Source organism: Podarcis bocagei (assembly GCF_964188305.1).
Source record: "Podarcis bocagei genome assembly, chromosome: 13".
Classification (NCBI taxonomy): domain Eukaryota; kingdom Metazoa; phylum Chordata; class Lepidosauria; order Squamata; family Lacertidae; genus Podarcis; species Podarcis bocagei.
In genome coordinates, this window is record NC_138138.1 from 58,204,601 (window position 1) to 58,226,372 (window position 21,772).

The following is a 21,772-nucleotide window of genomic DNA, read 5'->3' on the forward strand; positions in this document are numbered from 1 at the left end:
GAGTGCCTGATCACCTCTTCTGTCTCCTGAGAAATCTCTATGTGGGACAAGAAGCTACAGTTAGAACTGGATATGGAACAACTGATTGGTTCAAAATTGGGAAAGGAGTACGACAAGGCTGCATATTGTTTCTCTGCTTATTTAACTTATATGCAGAATTCATCATGCGAAAGGCTGGGCTGGATGAATCCCTAGCCGGAATTAAGATTGCCAGAAGAAATATCAACAACCTCAGATATGCAGATGACACAACCTTGATGGCAGAAAGTGAGGAGGAATTAAAGAACCTTTTAATGAGGGTGAAAGAGGAGAGTGCAAAATATGGTCTGAAGCTCAACATCAAAAAAACAACAACGAAGATCATGGCCACTGGGCCCATCACCTCCTGGCAAATAGAAGGGGAAGAAATGGAGGCAGTGAGAGATTTTACTTTCTTGGGCTCCATGATCACTGCAGATGGTGACAGCAGTCACGAAATTAAAAGACGCCTGCTCCTTGGGAAAAAGGCGATGGCAAACCTAGACAGCGTCTTAAAAAGCAGAGACATCACCTTGCCAACAAAGGTCCGTATAGTTAAAGCCATGGTTTTCCCAGTAGTGATGCATGGAAGTGAGAGCTGGACCATCAAGAAGGCTGATCGCCTCCAGAATTCTGGTGCTGGAGGAGACTCTTGAGAGTCCCATGGACTGCAAGAAGATCAAACGTATCCATTCTTAAGGAAATCAGCCCTGAGTGCTCACTGGAAGGACAGATCGTGAAGCTGAGGCTCCAAGACTTTGGCCACCTCATGAGAAGAGAAGACTCCCTGGAAAAGCCCCTGATGTTGGGAAAAATGGAGGGCACAAGGAGAAGGGGACGACAGAGGACGAGATGGTTGGATGGTGTTCTTGAAGCTACCAGCATGAGTTTGATCAAACTGCGGGAGGCAGTGGAGGACAGAAGTGCCTGGCGTACTCTGGTCCATGGGGTCACGAAGAGTCGGACACGACTAAACGACTAAACAACAACAACATAGGGAAGGAGGACGGGGCCGTTAATCCACTGAAAGCAAGGCAGTCAACCCCCCAGGCAGACTCTCGAAGGAACAGCGGGAGCTTTTGCTCCGCGTGGAATATGGCTCGACTCAACACTTCTCTCGTTACCCGGAGGTTGTCCTCCTGGGCTGCTCGGGCAAAGGCAGAAGAGGGTTCTCCTCTTTCTGGAGGCTTTTCAAGAGAAGTCGCGAGGCCACCCGTCAGCCGTGATTCCTTCGTTGCTGGGGGTTGGGCTAGATGGTCCTTGGGGATCCCTTCCAACCTTAGGATTCTCTGATTCTGTGATTCATTGCAAGGTTTTAAAAACAGAGGTCAGGAATTCGTTAGCTGTGATTCCTGCATTAATGAAGTTGGCTGGACTAGATGGCCCTTGGGGGTCCCTTCCCACTCTGCCATTCTGTGATTCCAATACTGTACGTCTCTCCTACGGGGGAAGCGCACTTTCCGGCGCTGGGTCCTCCCTGTCGCAGCAGCGCCCCTTGCCGCTTGTGCGGGGAAGCGCAACCGCAGACTCCTCCGGGCCCCCTCCGCTCCCTTGGGATCCAGAGCCGGGCGCTCGCTCGCTCGCTCGGGGCTGGAAGAGGCACGTGAGGTCACGCACAGGACAGCTCCCTGCGGGACAGGAAGGGTGCGACCCCCCACAGGCCTCGCTCCAGCCGCTCCTTAAGCACTTCCAGCCAAGGCAGCGCCTGCTCCGCTGTGGAAGCGGCTCCGGCCCCAGGAAGCATCGCAATGCGCTTATAGCAGAAATCTCGGGCGCGGCGGCAGGTGCAATAATGCTGGGTCCAATTCTGTTCGCCTCGCCTCAAGAAGGATGTTGCAGAGTTGGAGAGGGTTCAGGAAAGGCAACCCAAATGACGCCCCTGTGAAGAAAGGCTGCTTTATAGCTTATAAAAGGCGAATAAGACGATAGAAGTGTATAAACTAGTGGATGGCATGGGAACGTGGAGACAGCGGAGAACTTTCCTCTCTCCTTCTCCAGGAACAAGAACTCGTGGGCATCCATTGAAGCTGAAGGCTGGAGGATTCGTGACAGATGAAAGGAAGTCCTTCTTCACGCAGGCAAACAGGGGAGGCAGCGAGGGCCACCCGCCTGGATGTGACCTGTCCCGCTCTGTCTTCTGCGTGACTGACAACCCTCCAGGGATATCGGGTGAGCCCTCTCCCGTCTCCCTGCTTCTCCACGGTAAACACACCCAATTGTTTCAGGTGTTCTCCAGAGGTCACCCATCCACACCCTGGCCGACTCTTCTGGACATGCTCCAGCTTCTCAGTGGCTGGGGGTTGGACTAGATGACCCTCGGGGTCCCTTTCAACTCTACCAGTCTATAATTCGTCGCCCAGGTGTGGAGAATGAGAGACTGCGGAGGTGAATGTTTTAGGTGGGTCTCGCCAGCGTCGGCGGCTCATTGGCCAGAGCAGCAGCACAATGGAGCCTCCATGACCAGAGGCAGCAGGAGGCATCTGCGTGCCAAGCCCTGGCAGAAAACAGGCGGACAGGCAGGGAGGGGAGGGCTGCCCCCGCCGGACTCCCAGAAGCAGTTGGCTGGACGGAAATGGACGGAGAGGACTCCGTGGACGGATCTCCTTGGGTCTCCCCAGGTAGAAGCATAGAATCGCAGACTTGTAGAGTGGGAAGGGGCCCCGCGGGTCATCTAGTCCAGTCCCCAGCGCAGAAGCCACCCAGTCGCTCCGATGCAGCTTCGACGCGCCTTGGCGACGGGCCTTCCAGACAAGTGGCATCCAACCGCTTCGGCGTCCGCTTGTCACTCACGGACCGGGAGGGGGGGAGCAGCTGGGTCCCTCCGTCCCTCGCCCCCGCTCCCCCCCCGCAGGATCGCAGTCTCTCCCCGCCCCCGCCGTCTTGCACCCGCCCCTCTGGCCCGGCAGGAGAGGCGGGGGGCGCTAGGACCCCTCCCTCCCTCCGAGCCCCCCGCGCGGCCCCCATTGTCTCTCGCCCGACGGGCCGGGCGGCGCTAGGGCCGGGCGGCGGCGGCGGGCGCGGGCTGGCCCTTGCCATTGTCTCCGGCCGTTTGCTGCGCCGCGCTGCGCTCCTTTGCGCGCTTCTCGGCGGCGGCGCGCTCCTTCCCCGGCCGGCCTCGCCCGCAGGGGCGCTTCTCCCTCCATGGCGCCTCTGCGCCTGCTCCTCCTGCCGCTCCTTTGTGCCGCCGCCGCCGCTGGCGGAGAGACGCGCGGGGCGGCGCGGAGCTGCGCGGAGAGCCGGCAGGCGCTGGCCGGGCGCGGCTTCGCCCTCGCCTCGCTGCCGCCCAGCCTCATCTCCGGTAAGCGGGCGCCCCGTCCTGGCACCGCTGGGGGCACGGGCAGCAAACTTTCCTGGCCGTCTCCAGGACGTGGATCAGGGAGAGGGGCGTCTCGCGTGGGTCCCCACCGCCCCTCTTCTCCGGGTCTCGGAAGGAAGTTGCGGGGAAGGCGCCCCCCTCGCCCGGACGAGGCGGCCGCAGAGCGAGCAGCAGGGCTCGCGCCACCCCTCCCCCCTCGCGCCCGTGGGGACTGTCCCCTGCCCCGCCATTGCCCCTTTTCTCTGGGTCTTTCGGGCAGAAGTTGCGGGGAAGCCCCCCATTTTCCCAAGTCCGACGGGACGTTTTCTCCGTCTGCCCATTCAAGCCTCGTGGAGGGACGCTTCCCCGACCGAGGGTCCCCTCACAGGCAGCCAACGCCCCCCGCGCCCTTTCGCTGCCTCTTCTCTGCCTCCTCAGCGCTTGAGAAGCCCCTCTCCGCCTCTCCTGTCCTCTGGAAGGGCTCTCCGTTTTCTGTGGAGTTGGGGGGCGGCATCCCCTGTGCTAGCAAGGAGGAGCACCCCCAGCCCCCTCCATTTCTCTTAGCTTCTTTATTGTACCTCCAGACCACCTCTTTTTCTCCAGGCAAGTTCATGGTGATGCCCCTAGTTCTCTTACTCCTCTCCGTTTTCTCCTCACAACAACCCTGTGAGGTCCGCTAGGCTGAGAGAAGGCAGTGACTGGCTCTGGAGGTTGCTGAGTGGGGGAATTTGAACCCTGGTCTCTCCCAGGTCCTGGATGGACACGCTAACCACTAGGCCACCACTCTCTTGTGTTTATGTGGAAACTGCTCCTGGCTGCAATTTTGCCACACACTCCAAAAAACCCCACTCTCTGAGACTCCTGTTGGACTAGATGACCCTCAGGATCCCCTCCGACTCTACAATGCTGGGCTGGGGAGGCTGCCACCGCCTTTGTTCCCCCATGAGGGGTGGGGAGCACTTCCCTCCAGCTGTGGGGCCAGGCAGGCTAACAGCAATCCTCTTCCCCCCTCCCAGGAGAGCACCTGCGCATCTGCCCCCAGGAGTACACCTGCTGCGCCAGCGAGACGGAGGAGCGTCTGAGTGAGCAGAGCCGAGGGGACCTCCAGGGCCTGGTGGGAGAGGCAGCCGGCTTCCTGCTCAGCACCCTAGGCTCCCGCCAGCGCCGCTTCCAAGGTGAGGTGGAGGGAGGGTTCCAGCACCTCCCTGTTCCCTTTGGGAAACCCCAGAGGCTGTGGGACCCCCAACCCACTGGAGGTCCTGAAGGGCTGGATGAAAGTTATCCCCCACTCTATGCCAGAATCTGCTCCGGATCCTTAAGAAAGCAGGGGGGGGGCACCTCTTGGCCAAGGGAGCTCCTGGGGTGAGGTGGGGGGCCTTTTGCCCTGAGCAGCAGAGGAAGCTGCCCCCCAACTTGGCTTGTTGCCTCCCCACTCTCCTAGTTTCCAATTTCCACCCAACTTCACACCCGCTTTGCACCCCTAGGTTGTGCAATGGGGCGCTGCAGCTTGCGGCTGCCTGGAGGCCTTTGTCCTGCCCCCCAAAGGGGGGCAGTAGTGAGGGAAGCGCAATGTGCACATGCTCAGGAGAAGGCTCCTTTTCGGAGGCAGAATTTTGGCTCAAGCTACCTTCTTCCTCCTCTTCCTTTTCTTCTTCCTCTTCCTCCCCACATCTCCCTGCCTCCACAGACTTCTTCCGGGAGCTCCTGGCAGGGGCAGAGCAGTCCCTCCAAGCCATGTTCACCCGCTCCTATGGGCGCCTCTATGCCCAGCATGCCCGCCTCTTCCAGGGGCTCTTTGTGGAGCTGCGGCACCACCTGCAGGGAGCACGACCTGGGCTGGATGAGGCCCTGAGCGACTTCTGGGCCCGCCTGCTGGAGCGGATGCTGCCCCTGCTCAACCCCCAGTACAGCTTCCCTGAAGGCTACCTGGAGTGTGTGGGGCACCAGGCAGAGGGGCTGCGGGCCTTTGGGGACAGCCCCCGCCAGCTCCGCGTGCAGGTGAGTCCACCCCCTGGCCCTCCCCTCCCCACCCTCCCTGGGACGCCACAACACCCTCTTGCTTCATCATGTGACCCATAGTGAACCCATGGAACTCCCTCCCACAGGAGGCAGGGATGTCCACTAACTTGGAGGGCTTCCAAAGAGCATTGGACAGATGCACAGAGGAGGAGAGAGCTCTCGGGGCCACTGGCCAGACTGACCCTGCTCTGACTCCACATTTAGAGGCAGCAGGAGGGGAGAAAGGCTATGCGCTTGGATCCTGCTGGCAGACCTCTTACGAGCATCTAGCTGGGCCCCTGGCCTGATCCAGCAGCTCTCTCCTCATGCACTTGCAAGGGATGGGCTCAGGCCACAGGGACCCCCTCTTCTCTGGGGCTCATGCCAGCCCTCAGCTGCGGGGCAAAAGGCAAAGTCGGGCTGGAAGTAGTCCAGAAATGTTGACTGAGGCGTCCCTGACTTTGTGTGCAGGATCAAGAGCATAAACAGTTGGCTTCCAGCTGTGCCTGAGTTCTCCACCAACTCTGGGCGCAGATGAATTGCCCATAGATCCAGCTCCCAGCCGCTGACACACACACACACACTCATTCCTGCATGGGTGGGGCTGCCACATCTTGAAGAGCAAACAAGAGGACAGCCTGAGTTGCTTGGTCTGGCCGTGGTGCGCAGAGCACCTGAGCCAAAAACAAACAAACAAACAAACAAAACCACACAACCCAGAAATAAATAAATATCCCCCCAACCCTGAACCTCTGTTTTAAAATGTAAAAATTCCCCCGGATGGGCTTGTTGGCCCCCCAAAAGAGGACATATCTGGGATTTCATGGGCGTATGGCAACCTTGGCCCTGCATGACTGTGGGACAGGTGGGTGGGAGGGTCGTGGGTGGGTGGGTGGGTGGTGCAGGGTTGGCCCCCAACATGTTGGCACCTGAGGCAAAACGCAAAATTGCCTCTCATCTCTTGCCCAGAGAAGGCAGGTGAGCGAAGATCTACAGCTGGAATGAGCTGGGGATGAAGATCTACATCAGGAACAAGGCAGGGGGAGAGACCAGCAGCACCTCCAATTGGCCAGGAGGCCACTGCAGCGTTGGGTGGAGGGCAGAACCTGCCTCCAGGGAGTGCACCACGTTCGTGGGCCATGCATTCCTTGGAGTCCGGATCTGCTGCCCCTCTGGGTCCCGCCTCACCTTGCCTCAGGGGTGGGCTGTTCTGGGCTGTGGGCATGCCTGCGTGTGTCCAGCTGCTCAGATGCCCTTCCTGGCTGCTCTGTCCTGCTCCCCTGCAGGTGACTCGCGCCTTCATTGCTGCTCGAGCCTTTGTCCAGGGCCTGGCGACCGGACGAGACGTGGTGGTCCAGGCGGTCAAGGTGAGAAGCCTGACATGGGTGAGCTGCCCCCTGCCTGGGAAGAAGGTTACACTTCTGCAAGCATCTTGCTAGAGGGAAGGAGCCTAGATGGGCAGGATATTATTATTATTATTATTATTATTATTATTATTATTATTATTATTACCTGCCCCCACCCAGCCGTGCTCCCTAGCAGTCAGCTTTGCTCCACTGCCCCCACCTTCCCTCTCCCCACACCCCACATTGCTGCCAAAGTCCTCTCCAAAGGAGCAGCAATGTTGGGAGGATATCAGATCAGTCGCTTCTGGCTTGCAAATATCTCCAGGGAAAAGGAAGGACTACTTCACACAGAACCGTTAACTTGGAGTGGGAAGGGATCCCCACGGGCATCCACAATCGGAGGCAGTGGTGCTTCTCAATAATACCACTTGCTGGAAACTGCAAGGGGGGAGAGTGGCTCTTGCGTCCGAATCCTGACTCTGGGTTTCCTGCAGGCATCTGCTTGGTCACCATGAGAACAGGAAGCTGACCAGAAGTCCATCTTTGGCCTGATGCAGAAGGATCTTATGATGTTCTTCTGAGGGTTTCATCTGTAGCCATGAGAACAGAGAGACGGGTGTGGGATGTAATGGACAATGCAGAGAGCACTTTTCCTTTGCTGCCATCACAAAGAGTTTCTCTGAGCACATGCAGAGAGTTTCCATTGCAGGTCTCCCTTGGGGGACTCTGGCTGGCCAACTGAGAGAGCAGGAGGCTGGATTGGAGGCACCACTGGCCTGATCCACAAGGCTCCTGCAAACCTTGCAATTGCCCTAAAGCCGGCAACGGATGCGCCTGGGAGAGCGTTCCTGACACAGGTGGTGCTTCTGGCACCTCGGCCCTCTTTCCCTGGGAACCTGCACTAGACAGTGGGCAAAACATCGGAGCTCTGATGACAGGGAGGGTCAAATGCCAGGCTTGCCTAATGGAGAATGCAGTGAAGGTCAATAGGCAGGGAGTTCCAAAGGGTGACCTCTCTGCGCCTCCTCTGTGCCTGCGGCCATCCTGGGAGAATCCTCAGGCTGCCAAATGCTCAATCTGTCCCCCCCCCATTTCTCCCCCCAGCTCTCTCCCAGCGGAGAGTGCCGCCGTGCCCACATGCGCCTCTCCTACTGCCCACTTTGCCGTGGGACTCCGGCCCTCAAGCCCTGCAACGGATTCTGCCTCAACGTCATGAAGGGCTGCTTTGCCAGCGCAGCGGAGCTGGACCCCGAGTGGGAGCGCTTTCTCGGTGAGCACACCTCTGGGGGAGGGGAAGAGGGCTGGGGGAAAGGCTGGCAGTGGGAAATGGCAGGAGGCAGGGTTGGACGAGGGGAGAGCTTGCCCTCAAGTGGCATTTTAGTCAACTGTGAGGCAGAGTGGTGCAATGGGCATAGCCGAGTCTTGGGCTTCAGCTGGAGAAATCTCTGATCAGCCGGGGAGCTCCCTGGAGGTCTTGAGGGTCAGCTTGCCATATATCTAGAGGGGACTTCTTAGATTGGTAGAGCTGGAAGGGGCACCAAGGGGCATCTAGTCCAACCCCTGCCATGCGGGAACCAAAACGAATGCCAGCCTGGGTTTATTGGTAGAAAGGCAAGATGAAAGTCTGAGTCTGGCTGGCTGTTCCGCTCAGTGCAAGTAGACAGGGTCTTTGGGCGGGGGGGGGGCTCTTTCCCCTTGCCCCAACCTAGCCCCCGTGGCCCACTCCCTCTTTCTCCCTCCCAGATGCTTTGACCCAATTGGCCGAGCGCCTCGGGGGGCCCTTTAACTTCGAACTGGCGGCTGACTCCATCGGAGTGAAGATTTCGGAGGCGATCATGTTCCTGCAGGAGCACAGTGTCCAAATCTCAGCCAAGGTGTGTATGGGGGGGCAGGGAGAATCTGACTCCTCTGCTCCTTATTATGCCAACCCACCTGCAGGCAGGCTCAGGAGCACACCTGACACAAATCCAGAGTGGAGCCCCCAAGATGCTTGGATGGCGCTTCGTACGCCTCACTCCAGCATCTCCTGCAGCCAAGCTGGTACCAAACATCTTGCTCTGCTTTCCTTTGGAGCCCATCAGCAAGGCTGAAAGGGGGGGCTCTTCGTCAGGGCAGAGCAGGACCTCCAGGCACACGGCCCTGGCTTGCGCCCTGGGGAGGTCACTTCAGCACTAGCACAGTGGTTTGACTTCACCCCTGGAGATGCACTCCATTATCTCTTGAGACAGACAGATGCCAACAACCTGCAGACAGACCAGCAGAGGTTGGGCAGGCATCTGTCAGGGATGCTTAGCTGTGATCGCTGCCTTGCAGGGGGTTGGGATATCCTGGGGGTTCTCTTCCAACCCTACAATCCTAGGATTCCCTGTCAGATGCCCATCGAACCTTTGCTTAAAACCCTCTGAAGAAGGAGAGTCCACCCACCCCCAAGTAGTCCCTTTTAATGCCCCACAGCTCTTCCCCTTAGAAAGTCCTTCCTGAGGTTAAGTTATAGAATCGTAGACCTGAAGAGTTGGAAGGTACCCCAAGGGGCCATCTAGCCCACCCCCTGCAATGCAGAAATTTCCACTGACGCATCCAGGACAGAGCCTGCTTCCCCTTCCTTGCCGTCTGAATCTCCTATCTGAGCTTTGGTCTCCTACCAGCTCTGGCAGCAGAATGCCTTTGGCCTTCATGCGGACTTGAGAGAGCAGCTCAGAGTGTGGGTGTTTCTGGGGTGCTTGTGGGGGTCACCTGTGCCTTCTTCCCCCCTCAGGTGTTCCAGAGCTGCGGCAGCCCCCGCCCAGCCCCCGCCCGCTCTCGCCGCTCCCCCCGGGAGGAGGCCAAGCGCCGCTTCCGCACTTACTTGCCCGAGGAGAAGCCCACAACCGCGGCAGGAACCAACCTGGACAGGCTGGTAGGTATTGTGGGGACCCCCCCCCCGGCTCCGCCTGCATGGTACGTCCCCCCAGAGCTCAGCCTTGAACTTGCGCCTCTTCTGCCTTGTCAGCCTTAGCCTTTTGCAGTCCAGGAGATGCTGCCCTTGGGGGGGGGCACTGTCCACCCTGGGACAACTCAGCACCACAACCCTGCATCTCGTGGTGTGTATAAGAACAAGCAGACAGCTTCTTGCAACACTTGGGGCTTCTTAGTTTAGAGAAAGGGCAAAGAAGCCGCAGAGATAGGAGTTTATAAAATTATACAAGTCGTGGAGAAAATGGATGGAGAAAAGCTTTTTCTCGCTCACCCCTAATGCCAGAGCTTGTGGGCATCCTATGAAGGGGAATGTCAGAAGATTTGGGGCAGAGCAAAGGAAGCCCTTCTGCATGAATCTCTGGAATGCCTTCTCCCAAGAGGCTGTGATGGACGGCAACCTGGATTGCTTTAAAGGAGGACTGGACGAATTAATTCCACCCCCTTCTCCCCCCCCCCAGGTGTCGGATGTGAAGGAGAAGCTGCGTCTAATGCGGCGCTTCTGGGTGATGCTTCCCCACGCCCTCTGCAGCGACGAGAAGGTGGCCGCTGATGTCACCAACGAGGACAGCTGCTGGAACGGGCAGGCGAGGGGCAGGTGGGGTGGGGTTGGACCCCGCTAAGGGTGCAGGCAGGGAGAAAAGGACAAGGTTGGGCTCAAGGGGAGATGGGGAGCAGGGGGGCTGGATTTCTCTCCCCCACCTTGAGGCTGGAGGGGACAGGGGGCACTTGACCCCTGAGGCTTTTGGGGATACATTTGCACCCAAGGCCCTGAGCATGCCTGTGAACCTGGTCATTGGGTGGGGCCAGACTTTCCCCATGCAGAGCTCAGGGCATCTTTTCAGCCACCATGAGAACAGAAGGCTGGACTAGATAAGCCTTTGACATGACCCAGCGGCATGGCCTTTCTTCAATTCTTACAGATCCTCCAGGTCCAATGGCAGTCTCTCTTGATTCCTGGGTTCTTAGAAGTACTAGGCCACTGTGAGGACAGGACTGTGAACCAGATGGGCCCCTTTGGCCTGATCCAGCCACCAGGCTCTCCTCAGGTTCTTTTGGGGCTGGGTGCTCGGTGCATTGTCTGCCTAAAGGCTCTCCCCCCGCACCTTTCCCTTTCCCCCCTCCTAGGTACCTCCCAGATGTGACGGGTGATGGGCTGGTGAACCAGATCAACAACCCCGAGGTGGAGGTGGACATTTCGCGCCCTGACATGCCCACGCGGCAGCACGTCCTGGCCCTACGCAGTGCCACCTCCCGCCTGGTGGGCGCCTGCAATGGGCAGGACCTCGACTTCCAGGATGCAGGTGAGGCCTACAAGCCCCTTCCGGGCACCCACTCCCCCCTCTCCTTGTTGGGAATCGGAGGAGAGACCCACACAGCAGGAGTTGCCCCCAGTTCCAGTCACCACACTGGCAGCCTAAAGTCCAGAAGATAAGGCTTCAGTAATACAGTGCATGATGCTCATAGATGTACATTCAGCTTGGAGGCTTTGCAGATACAAAGACAGAGAAATCAAAGCGCAGAGTAGCTGCAGCTTCAAACATAACATGAACTTGGACTCACTGGCTGACCAATGAGCTGATGTGCCTTGATCATTGAGGTAGACCCAGGTTTCCAAACTTGGGTCTCCAACTGGTTTTGGACTACAGTTGTTATAATCCCTGGTCACTGATCCTGCTAACTAGGGATGATGGGAGTTGTAGTCCAAAAACTGCTGGAGACCCAAGTTTTGGAAGCACTGGTGTAGACCAGTGTTTCCCAGCCATTTTCTGACCGTAGTCCCCTTCCAACCTTGTTTCCTTCCTATGCCCCCCATAGACATAGCCAAGGGGAGACTGGGGGGGGGGGGCAGCTGCCTCCCAATAAGAAAAAATCAACACAAACAAAAGCCTGCCCCCCCATCAAAAATCCTGGCTATGGCCATGCCTGCCCCCGTCCTACCAGTAGAAAGGTAGCTATTTAAATGTTTTGTTTGTAAATAGAATATGTTTTATTTATGATGTTTATAATTTATACAAAATAGAATCACATAAAATGATAGGAACATAATAAAATATTGCTGGAGCAGAAAAACAGAATCATGGAGCTGGAAGGGACCCCAAGGGTCATCTAGTCCAACCCCCTGCAATGCAGGAAACTCAGCTCAAGCATCCAGGACAGACGGCCATCAGAGCTCCGCTTAGAAACCTCCAAGGAAGGAGAGTCCATACCTCCTGAGACAGATCCATCTTCCATGTATTATAAAAAGTAAACACTTATTTGGCCTCAGTTATTTGACACAAAGGGGGAAACCCACAGTCACAGTCCAAAAGGCGCACAGGGAGTTCTATATATATGGGAGAATGTTTAAAAGCAAGTGGTCCTCACTGACCTGGTGCAAAAAGATATTGACACCTGGAGGAGCCCTGGCTGCCTAGATAAAACACTCCAGCCTCCCACACCCTTCGCTGTGGCTTTCCTCTGAGTAGACACTGAGTTATTGACCAGCTGCAAGTCAGCAGCACTAGACAAGCCCCCTTGGTTAGGTGCTGGGTGGGTTTCACTGCCGACTGGCCCTGCAGCCCTTGGCAACATCTGAAGGCCCTGATCCACCAGGCACTGGGGTGGATTGCACCCTGCGCCTTGCAGAGTCAGGCCCAGGCGGCCAGCGGGCCCAGCACTGGCGGCAGCTCCCAGCCCTCCCCAGTGCCACCCCACCACCACCCCACTTGTCTGACCTGGGGTTCTGGATTGCAGGCTCTGCTGGTCAAAACAGGAGCCTCAGCGACCGCACTCTCACATCAGAAACAAGCCAGGAACCCCCCCCCCCTGGGATGGGCTAAGAGGATAGCCAGCCAATCAGGATTTTTTTTTAAAAAAGTCCCCTCCTTCACTTCTCACTTCCCTCTGTGGCCCCCTAACCTCGCGCTCTGGCCCCCCATTTACATGATTTTCACCTGTGCCCACCTTGCAATATCCTGTGGGGCCTTGGGCCGTATGGCTCCCAATTGGGAAACATTGATGAAGACAGCTGACTGACCTGGCACCTACAAGGGGGAAAATATATTAAGCCCTCCAACACTCCCCCCCCCAACCCCAGCTCCTAGGGAAGCCTTTGGCTCTTAAAATCACAGAACCATACAGTTGGAAGGGGCCCCAAGGGTCATCTAGCCCAACCCCCAGCATAGCTGTCTAGCAATCAGTTGGTGGTGCCTAGACAGAAAGGGGTGGGAGCAACCTGCCCCACCCCCGTCCCTCTCTGGCAGGGGCTTCCCAGCCAGGGCTCATCCACATATCTATTTGCCCCATGGTTGTGGGAATGTCAGCTGGGTTTCCTGTGTTAGGAAAAAACTCTAGGCGCGAGGCTGCTCAGTCCCCAGCCCGCGGGTCCCTGCGGAATAAAGGCAGGAGTCCAGCCAACCGGAGCAAATAGCTGTAGACCAAAGTTTATTGCGCAGTAGGTTCAAAGACCAGACAAGTCCTTGGTACAAGATTAGCAAGACTCAGGTATAAGATTAGCATAGACAAATATGTCTTAAGTACCACCACACAAAAGTACAATAGAAGTTCCTTTGCATGTCTGGAGCCTGAGGCGAGTCAGGTGATGAGATTTGGCTTCCTTTGGCTAACAATGAGCCCAGCAATTGTCACCTCTGAGAACTTCCTGGAGTCCTTTTTCAAGGGGAAAATAGCTTTGGAATGGGGGGAACTGGGAAAGGAGATGATTTTATATTATTTTTAAAGCTAGGTGACCTCCCTGAGCTGTCAAGTTGGAAGGATATATTCAGGCACAATATTTGTAATATTTAACTTTAAAGATGTGTCCCCCCCTGTAATTTCTGCAACACCTGCAGAGAACAAGACCTTTCCACCCTCCCCTCTGTTTTCTGTTCCAGATGAGGACGGCTCGAGCGGCTCAGGTGCTGGGCACAGCGAGGACCGGCCGGCCTTGGGGGCTGGAGCAGGGGGGGCTGGGGGTTCCCCCACGGGATCCCGCCCTTCTTCCGATGCCCGCCCACCTCGCAGGGAGCGGCCTAGGAAGGGCTCCTCCTCCTCCCGACAGAACCAGAGTGGGGGGCGGCCAAGCAGTGGGGCTGGGCTGCCCCCCACAGGGGCCACTTTGCAAGCCAAGGTCTTTTCCCTCCTCTTCCTGCTCCTCCTGCTGGGGGGCTGCTGACCCCCACAGTGGTTTGGCATCTCAAATGGCTGACTTCCTCTGGCATCACCCCCTCCCCCAACAACACCAGGAAGGGGGGAATCTCCCTCCGCATCCAGTCAAAGGGGGGCTGGGTTGGGGCTCTCATTCTCCCCCATGCATAACCCCCCACTCACTTGTGAGGTGGGGGTTTAATTTTATGGGAATGACAAAGAGAGGCCGGGGGGGGGGGATTGGGAGTCAATTCTTGTAGGGTGGTTTTTTCTATTACCTGGGGAGGGAAACCAGGGTTTTTTTAAAATGGGGGCTGTAAGGAGAGGCCTAGCAATGAACTTTCACTTCTTTTCTATACCTTTGAGTTCACCTCTCTTTTTGGCGGGGATCTAAGAGGGGGTGGGGTGGGTGAAGGGAAGGGGGGAGAGGGGGGCAGACAGCTGCCCCCTATTTTCTCCCTCTCAGAGGAGGGGGGCTAGCAGCTTGTAGGTGAAGAGGCAGCCCCCTCCAACTAGGGCAGGGACCAGACTTACAATTCTGCCCCCACCCCATAGGCTGTCGATCCTTCTGTGGACCTTCCAGGGCATTGGGGAGGGGGTTCCCAAAGCACTGAGAAGCCCCCCTTTTTAAGCACAAAGGAATTTGTCTTATTTCTGGATCTGTTTTTTCTTAAATTATGGAATAATAAAATATTTAATTTATTGATGTCCTGCTTCTGCCTTGTCTCCTGGGGTTCTGGCAGCGGCCTCCTTGCCCCTCCCCCTCACTTCATGGCTTCCAGGAAGGGTCTGAGGGGAGTGTGGGAGCTAGTGCTCTGCAATTCTGCCCTTCCCCTTCCTGCCCAGACCCCAAACACAGGATGGAGGGCGAGGGCTGGGTCAGATTCTGCTCTTCTTCCCCCACCTTCTGGTTGCGGGAAGAGGAAGTGAGATGACGTCTCTGCAGCCGGGAAAATGGTGGGCGGCAACATGTGCCTCAGTCTCCCTTTCGCTGTAGGCCAGTACAGATGCTGTGTGAGGCAGGTGAGCGAGGAGCCTCTGCCTGCCTCATCCAGGACAGGAAGGCGTGTGGACAGACCCCCGACCCCCCCTGCCCTGCCCAGGGCTGCGAGGACCGTTGTGCATGGCCCTGATTCTGCCAAGCGTGAGACCAAGGTGGGCAAAGGGGCTTTGGGTGGGTCTGCGGGACTGGAAGGGGAGGGAGGCCTGGATAGAGCGTGGTGCTGATAACGCCAAGGTTGCAGGTCCGATCTCTGCATGGGGCAGTTGCAGAATCTGGCATTGCAGGGGGTTGGACTAGATGGTCCTCTGGGTCCCTTCCAACTTATGATTCTGTGAGGCTGAGCAGCTCCGGGGTGCGTCTGGAAGGGGCTTCCCCCTATAAGAATGTCAGGAGAGCCTGCTGGATCAGACCAAAGGGGGGCCCCTAGCTCAGCATCCTGTTACCTCAGTGGCCAAATCCCCCTAGGAATCAAGGTAGACTGTCTCTGGATGGGGAGGTTCTGTGAGAACCAAAAAGAGCTCTACTGGATCAGGCCACAGTGGCCCAGGAATCGAGTTAGAATCATAGAATTGTGGAGGAACCCCCAAAGGTTTGGGGGGCTAGGGTTTGAGGGGCCTCCAGGCAGTTGCATTTCCTGTGTTGTGGGGCGTTGGACTGATGAACCTTGGGGATCCCTTGGATGACCGCCTGCCATGGATGCTTGACTGGAGACCCCTCCCTTGCCAGGGTGAATCCCCTTCCAACTCTACGGTTCTAGGATTCTATAGCTTTGCCATCTCCATATAGCAAATAGCCTGGACTCTGGGGAGAAGTGGGCTTCTTTGGCAAGCGGTTCAGATGGGCTTGATTGTGCCCCCTGAATTTGCTGGCATGTGGTTGAATTTGCTCCTGAAACTAATGGCAGAATTTGAGAATCTGTGACAGATTCTTTAGCTGTGATTGCAGGGGGTTGGGCTAGATGACCCTTGGGGTCCCTTCCAACTTTACACGTCTAGGGTTGTAACTGGCATGGGCTGCGATATTATTTGGAGCTGCCAAATATTCCACATTGCAGTTTGTGGAGGAGAGCAGTGTGGAGTGGGCGTGAAAATGCAGGTCCCCGCAGGAAGGCCACCTTCTCTTTGAAACACTGGTTTCAGGAGGAGAGCATCCAGGACAGAGCTGCCTCTTGCCCCCAAGTGGATGCCAAACTCTTTACCTTCCTCCAGGAGTGCCAGCTTGGCACCGAAACTTGTAGGTGCCGGGCCCCTTCAGGGGAATTTTGTGGGTGCTTGGGTCCGAGGGCCCCAGAGAGTTGGCGCCTATGCCTTCCTCCCTGGCCTGTTCTGGAAAAGGCAATTCAGCAGGAGGTGAATAATGAGGCTGGAGGCAAAGTGAAACCAAAACAAACTTAGCTTTTACTAAAGGTTTTTGCAAGGCCTTCTGCCTTGGTCAGATCACACCTGGAATGCCATACCCTCCAACATTTCACTGATGAAAATAGGGACATCACATTCCATAATGATATTTTTACTATTTATACCCCAGACACCATACTGGGTTGCCCCAGCCACTCTGGGCAGCTTCCAACATATATAAAAACATAATAAAACGTTTAATACTAAAAAAGCCCCTTCCCTATACAGGATTGCCTTCAGACAGCTTGGGGGGTCAGATAACTCCATACCCTCCAACTTTTCTCCAATGAAATTAGGGACATCTTAAGGAAAAGTGGGACATTCTGGGATTAAATCAGAAACTGGGAAGGGTTAAATCAGGGATGTCCCTGGAAAATAGGGACACTTGGAGAGTCTGGAATACTGTGTCCAGTTCTGGGCACCACAATTTAAGAAGGATGTTGACAAGCTGGGATGTGTGTGGAGGAGGGCAGCCAAGCTGGTCAAGGGTCTGGAAGCAGCCTGATGAGGGATGGTTGAAGGAGCTGGGTATGTTTAGCCTGGAAAAGAGGAGGCTGAGGAGATATGAGAACCACTTTCAAATATCTCAAAGGCTGCCACATGGAAGATGGAGTAAGCTTCTTTTCTGCTGCTTTGGAGGGTAAGACTCGAGGCAATGGCTTCAAGTTACAAGAAAGGGGATTTGGACTAAACATCAGGAAAAACTTTCTGACATTTTTTGTGGGGGGAGTTATTTCTCCTGTCTTCACACTTTTTATGATGGAAAAGGAAGCATGCAAGCATGCAAAAGGAAGGGAGATAGTAGTAATGGGGGACTTCAATTACCCGGATATTTGTTGGATGTCAAACTCAGCCAAGAGCACAAGGTCAAACAGATTCCTCACTGGCCTTGCAGACAACTTCATTGTCCAGAAAGTGGGAGAAGCAACAAGAGGAACAGCCATTTTAGATCTGGTCCTAACCAATGTTGATGCCCTGGTTAGTGGGGTAGAAGTGGAAGGATCATTAGGCGTGAGTGATCATGCTCTTCTGAAGTTTACTATACAGCGGAAAGGAGCAGCCAAGCATACTAGGACTCAATTTCTTGACTTTAAGAAAGCCGACTTCATAAAACTTAGGGAAGTGCTGGGTGAGATCCCATGGACAGTAATACTAAAAGGAAAGGGAGTTCATGATGGCTGGGAGTTTGTTAAGAGGGAGATAGTAAAAGCACAACGTCAGGCAATACCAATGAGACGGAAACAAGGAAGGTGCCTAAAGAAGCCAGGGTGGCTATCTAAAGAACTTTTAACTGAGTTAAGATTAAAAAAGTATGTGTACAAAAAATGGAAAAGGGGGGAAACCACCAAAGAGGAATTCAAACAAATAGCCAGCACGTGTAGACACAAAGTCAGAAAAGCTAAAGCACAGAATGAACTCAGGCTTGCTAGAGAGGTTAAAAGCAACAAAAAAGGCTTTTATGGGTATGTTCGTAGCAAAAGGAAGAACAAAGAAACAGTGGGGTCACTCAGAGGAGAAGATGGTGAAATGCAAACAGGGGACACAGAAAGGGCTGAACTCCTCAATGCCTTCTTTGCTTCAGTCTTCTCCGATAAAGAAAACAATGCCCGTCCTGAAGAATTTGGAGCAAATGATTCAGCAAAGGAAACACAGCCCAGAATAACTAAGGAGATAGTACAAGGATACTTGGCTAGTTTAGATGTATTCAAGTCTCCAGGGCCAGATGAACTGCATCCAAGAGTATTAAAAGAACTGGCAGATGTGATCTCAGAACCACTGGCAGTTATCTTTGAGAATTCCTGGAGAACAGGCGAAGTCCCGGCAGACTGGAGGAGGGCAAATGTTGTCCCTATTTTCAAAAAGGAGGAAAGAGAGGACCCAAATAATTACCGCCCAGTCAGTCTGACATCAATACCAGGGAAGATTCTGGAGCAGATCATTAAGCAAACAGTCTGTGAGCACCTAGAAAGGAATGCTGTGATCACCAATAGTCAGCATGGATTTCTGAAAAATAAGTCATGTCAGACTAACCTGATCTCGTTTTTTGACAGAATTACAAGCCTGGTAGATGAAGGGAACGCAGTGGATGTAGCCTACCTTGATTTCAGCAAGGCATTTGACAAGGTGCCCCATGATATTCTTGTAAAGAAGCTGGTAAAATGCGGTCTTGACTATGCTGCCACTCAGTGGATTTGTAACTGGCTGACTGACCGAACCCAAAGGGTGCTCATCAATGGTTCCTCTTCATCGTGGAGAAGAGTGACTAATGGGGTGCCACAGGGTTCTGTCTTGGGCCCAGTCTTATTCAACATCTTTATCAACGACTTGGATGATGGACTCAAGGGCATCCTGATCAAATTTGCAGATGACACCAAACTGGGAGGGGTGGCTAACACCCCAGAGGACAGGATCACACTTCAAAATGACCTTGACAGATTAGAGAACTGGGCCAAAACAAACAAGATGAATTTTAACAGGGAGAAATGTAAAGTATTGCACTTGGGCAGAAAAAAAAGAAAGGCACAAATACAAGATGGGTGACACCTGGCTTGAGAGCAGTACATGTGAAAAGGATCTAGGAGTCTTGGTTGACCACAAACTTGACATGAGCCAACAGTGTGATGCGGCAGCTAAAAAAGGCAATGCAATTCTGGGCTGCATCAATAGGAGTATAGCATCTAGATCAAGGGAAGTAATAGTGCCACTGTATTCTGCTCTGGTCAGACCTCACCTGGAGTACTGTGTCCAGTTCTGGGCACCACAGTTCAAGAAGGACACTGACAAACTGGAACGTGTCCCGAGGAGGGCAACCAAAATGGTCAAAGGCCTGGAAACGATGCCTTATGAGGAACGGCTAAGGGAGCTGGGCATGTTTAGCCTGGAGAAGAGGAGGTTAAGGGGTGATATGATAGCCATGTTCAAATATATAAAAGGATGTCACATAGAGGAGGGAGAAAGGTTGTTTTCTGCTGCTCCAGAGAAGCGGACACGGAGCAATGGATCCAAACTACAAGAAAGAAGATTCCACCTAAACATTAGGAAGAACTTCCTGACAGTAAGAGCTGTTTGACAGTGGAATTTGCTGCCAAGGAGTGTGGTGGAGTCTCCTTCTTTGGAGGTCTTTAAGCAGAGGCTTGACAACCATATGTCAGGAGTGCTCTGATGGTGTTTCCTGCTTGGCAGGGGGTTGGACTCGATGGCCCTTGTGGTCTCTTCCAACTCTATGATTCTATGATTCTATGATTCTATGATTCTATGACTCTATGACTCTGTATGGGCTCTTGGGTACCCTATAAGGGAAAAGGAGCAGTTTTTTCTCATAACACCACCATACATTTGTCATAACTGTGTCATAAATTGGGAGTGTCTTCTGGCAGAAACCTGAGCACCAGGCTTGCCCTGTCCCTCACATGACCTCTACCTCCTACCTGTTACAGAAAAATTCTGGGGGCAGGTTTACTCTACTGCCCAGCTCTCCTTGTCAACAAAAGAAGGAATCTCCAGCCAAGTAAAGAAGCAAACCAGCGGTCAGTAGACCTAATCCTTATTGTTGCAACAAAGTTCAAACACACAGAGAGTAGGAACCCCAAGCATGGGGTTGCATGAACCTTTAAGACCTTCCCTCACTTCCCATAACACATTTCCAGATACGTCATCAATACATCACCAATGTGTCACCAAGAAGGAGTGAATCTTGCATGGTAACAGGAGTCCATTATTCAATAAAACTATTTAGACCTATCCTTTCCTGAAGATGGGCTTTGTGAACACCTGACTTCTGCAAACTTCATCAAGGGATATCTGTCCGGTCCATTGTTATCTTTTCCCTTGTGAGGTGGGAGGTGTAAGTGACTCTATGCCTCAGGGATTTTGGAGGCAGGGGAAGCCCTGGATTCCCCACTTCCAGAGGAGTCATTAGCCATTGGAACCAAGGAAATGGGCAAACTGTTGAATTTGTTGGAGTTGGAACTTAACTGGTTAAGTTGTTCCCATGATGCCTCACCATTCTGACGTCAATTTTAGAAGCTTGGGAGGAGCTTCTGGGAGGAGTTTGTCAGTCCCACTATGTGAGCTGTGGGGAACAGACGCAGGGCTGTGATGGCTGCAACTAGCCCTGGAAAATCCTGGGGAATATTGGAATAAATGCTGTATAGAGACAAACGGGACTCTGTGTGTTTGTCTGGAAGCTGAGCCAATCAAGCAGGTGACAGTTTTACACCACTGTGCGAAGCTCTGCTGGGCCGTGACGGAGCAGAGGCGGAAGCGTGCCGGGCAGCCATAAAACGCTAATCAAGGTTCGTAAATCAATTAGCGGGGGTCACGGCTAATAAAAACGTCACAGGTTATGGACCCATAAATTACCGCTTGTAAAACTGTCGCGGGAGCTGTAAAACTCTGCGGTGTCGAGCAGAGGCTTTGATCTGCGGTGTCGAGCAGAGGTGAAAAAAAAAGCAGCTGGCTGCAAACCGCAGAAGTGCCTGTGTTGCTGAGAACTGCCAAGAGCTGAGAGCAGCAAGGGTGTAGTTTCTCCACGGAGCTGAGGAGCCGGAGGAGCTGGTGCGTTTGTAAGTACAGCTTGGGGCCCCTTGGGAGAACGGAAGAGGATGGCAGGCTGCCAGGTCTTGGAGGACTGTGGGAGGCTCACTTTAAGAAGTTGGGCAACCTGGCTGCTGATCTAAAGTCTACTGTTCTGGGTGCCAGGAAGCCAGAGGCCGTTCAGCGCTCCAGGGTGTTTGTGAGGCTGGAGGCGGAAAGCAAGGGCCGGGAGATGGCTGCTTCAGAACAGAAAGACAAGATGGCGCTGATCACCTACGTGAGAGCCGGTGCACAGCTGGGAAAGGCTGTGGGCCCCAGAGGGGGGGCAAAGGGACTATTGGCACTTGGAAATGTCCTGCTGTGTTTGCTGTGAAGCTTCAGCAGGAGGCCAGAGCCCTGGAGAAGGAACACAAAAGCCTAAAGATGGCTGGAGCCCCTGTCCCTGATGCTTTAGCCACAAGGAGTGCTGCTGAGCAGGTCGGGGGGGCGGAAAGTTCCAAAGGCAAGTTTGAAAACTTTTCCACTGAACCTGCTGGGATGAAGCGGCAGTTCAGGGGGGGCGAGGCTGGTGGGAGGCGCCGTTCCAGAATGAGGAAGGCCAAGCCAGCTGGGAAAAGCCCCAGGCAGTGTTTTTCCACTGGAGTTCAACGTCTGCGTGGCAGATTGCCCCCACCGGAGCAGAGAGACAAGACAGGATGTTTGCAAGGTCAAACTGCTGAATTCTCATGGGAACCAGTCGGGTTTCCATGGCAACTGGTCTGGAAAAACAACCAGGCGTGAGACTAAGGCTGGTGAAGGTGCCAGGTGCCAGCAAGAGACTCGTGGGACAAGGCCAGAGCAGAGTGTTGTTATTGGCTCTGCTGCTAATTGCAACTTGATTCCAGAGACATCTGCTGGGAAGCTGCGGAAATGCAGGGCTGTTTTGACAGGAATGACTGTTTGGTTCACAGACGGAACACAAAAATCAGTCTGTGGTATGGCTAACGTGTTTTTCTCTACTTCACAGGAGGAGCGAGAGATCTACGTTGTGCCGGGACTGAAGTGTTGTCTTTTATATGTATCAGCTCTAATGAAGCAGGGATACAATGCTCGTTTTGAA

General features: G+C 54.4%; 2 protein-coding genes across 9 annotated transcripts in view; both read left to right on the plus strand.

Annotated features, from left to right (window-relative positions):
* The first annotated feature begins 1,021 nt into the window (after positions 1-1,021).
* LOC308572655 (glypican-6-like) lies at positions 1,022-14,443 on the plus strand. 7 transcript variants are annotated; one of them, XM_081168921.1, is made up of 10 exons: positions 1,022-2,220; positions 4,330-4,488; positions 5,001-5,311; positions 6,598-6,678; positions 7,762-7,927; positions 8,401-8,531; positions 9,413-9,553; positions 10,071-10,207; positions 10,738-10,913; positions 11,678-12,280. In XM_081168921.1, the coding sequence occupies exons 1-10, from the start codon at positions 1,971-1,973 to the stop codon at positions 11,824-11,826; spliced, it is 1,701 nt and encodes a 566-aa protein (XP_081025047.1). In that variant the 5' UTR covers positions 1,022-1,970; the 3' UTR covers positions 11,827-12,280. The 7 variants fall into 7 exon arrangements, with proteins under 7 accessions (XP_081025047.1, XP_081025045.1, XP_081025043.1 ...); XM_081168917.1 differs by lacking the exon at positions 11,678-12,280 and adding an exon at positions 13,485-14,443 and having other exon boundaries at positions 1,025-2,220; XM_081168918.1 differs by lacking the exon at positions 11,678-12,280 and adding an exon at positions 13,485-14,443 and having other exon boundaries at positions 1,025-2,187.
* A 181-nt stretch (positions 14,444-14,624) lies between these two features.
* LOC308572438 (NXPE family member 3-like) overlaps positions 14,625-21,772 on the plus strand; it is a 28,506-nt gene continuing 21,358 nt past the window's right edge. For both annotated transcript variants that reach the window (XM_081168465.1, XM_081168466.1), the window contains exon 1: positions 14,625-14,892. In XM_081168465.1, the coding sequence (XP_081024591.1) occupies positions 14,692-14,892 (201 nt within the window). In that variant the 5' untranslated portion in view covers positions 14,625-14,691. The remainder of the gene's footprint in view (positions 14,893-21,772) is intronic.

Excerpts from the sequence above, each read along its gene's own strand:
- LOC308572655 (XM_081168917.1), top strand. The coding sequence starts at position 1,971 with ATGGGAACGTGGAGACAGCGGAGAACTTTCCTCTCTCCTTCTCCAGGA. Across the intron at positions 8,532-9,412 it reads GTGTCCAAATCTCAGCCAAG|GTGTTCCAGAGCTGCGGCAG; the intron begins GTGTGTATGGGG and ends TTCCCCCCTCAG. Across the intron at positions 10,914-13,484 it reads CCTCGACTTCCAGGATGCAG|ATGAGGACGGCTCGAGCGGC; the intron begins GTGAGGCCTACA and ends TTTCTGTTCCAG.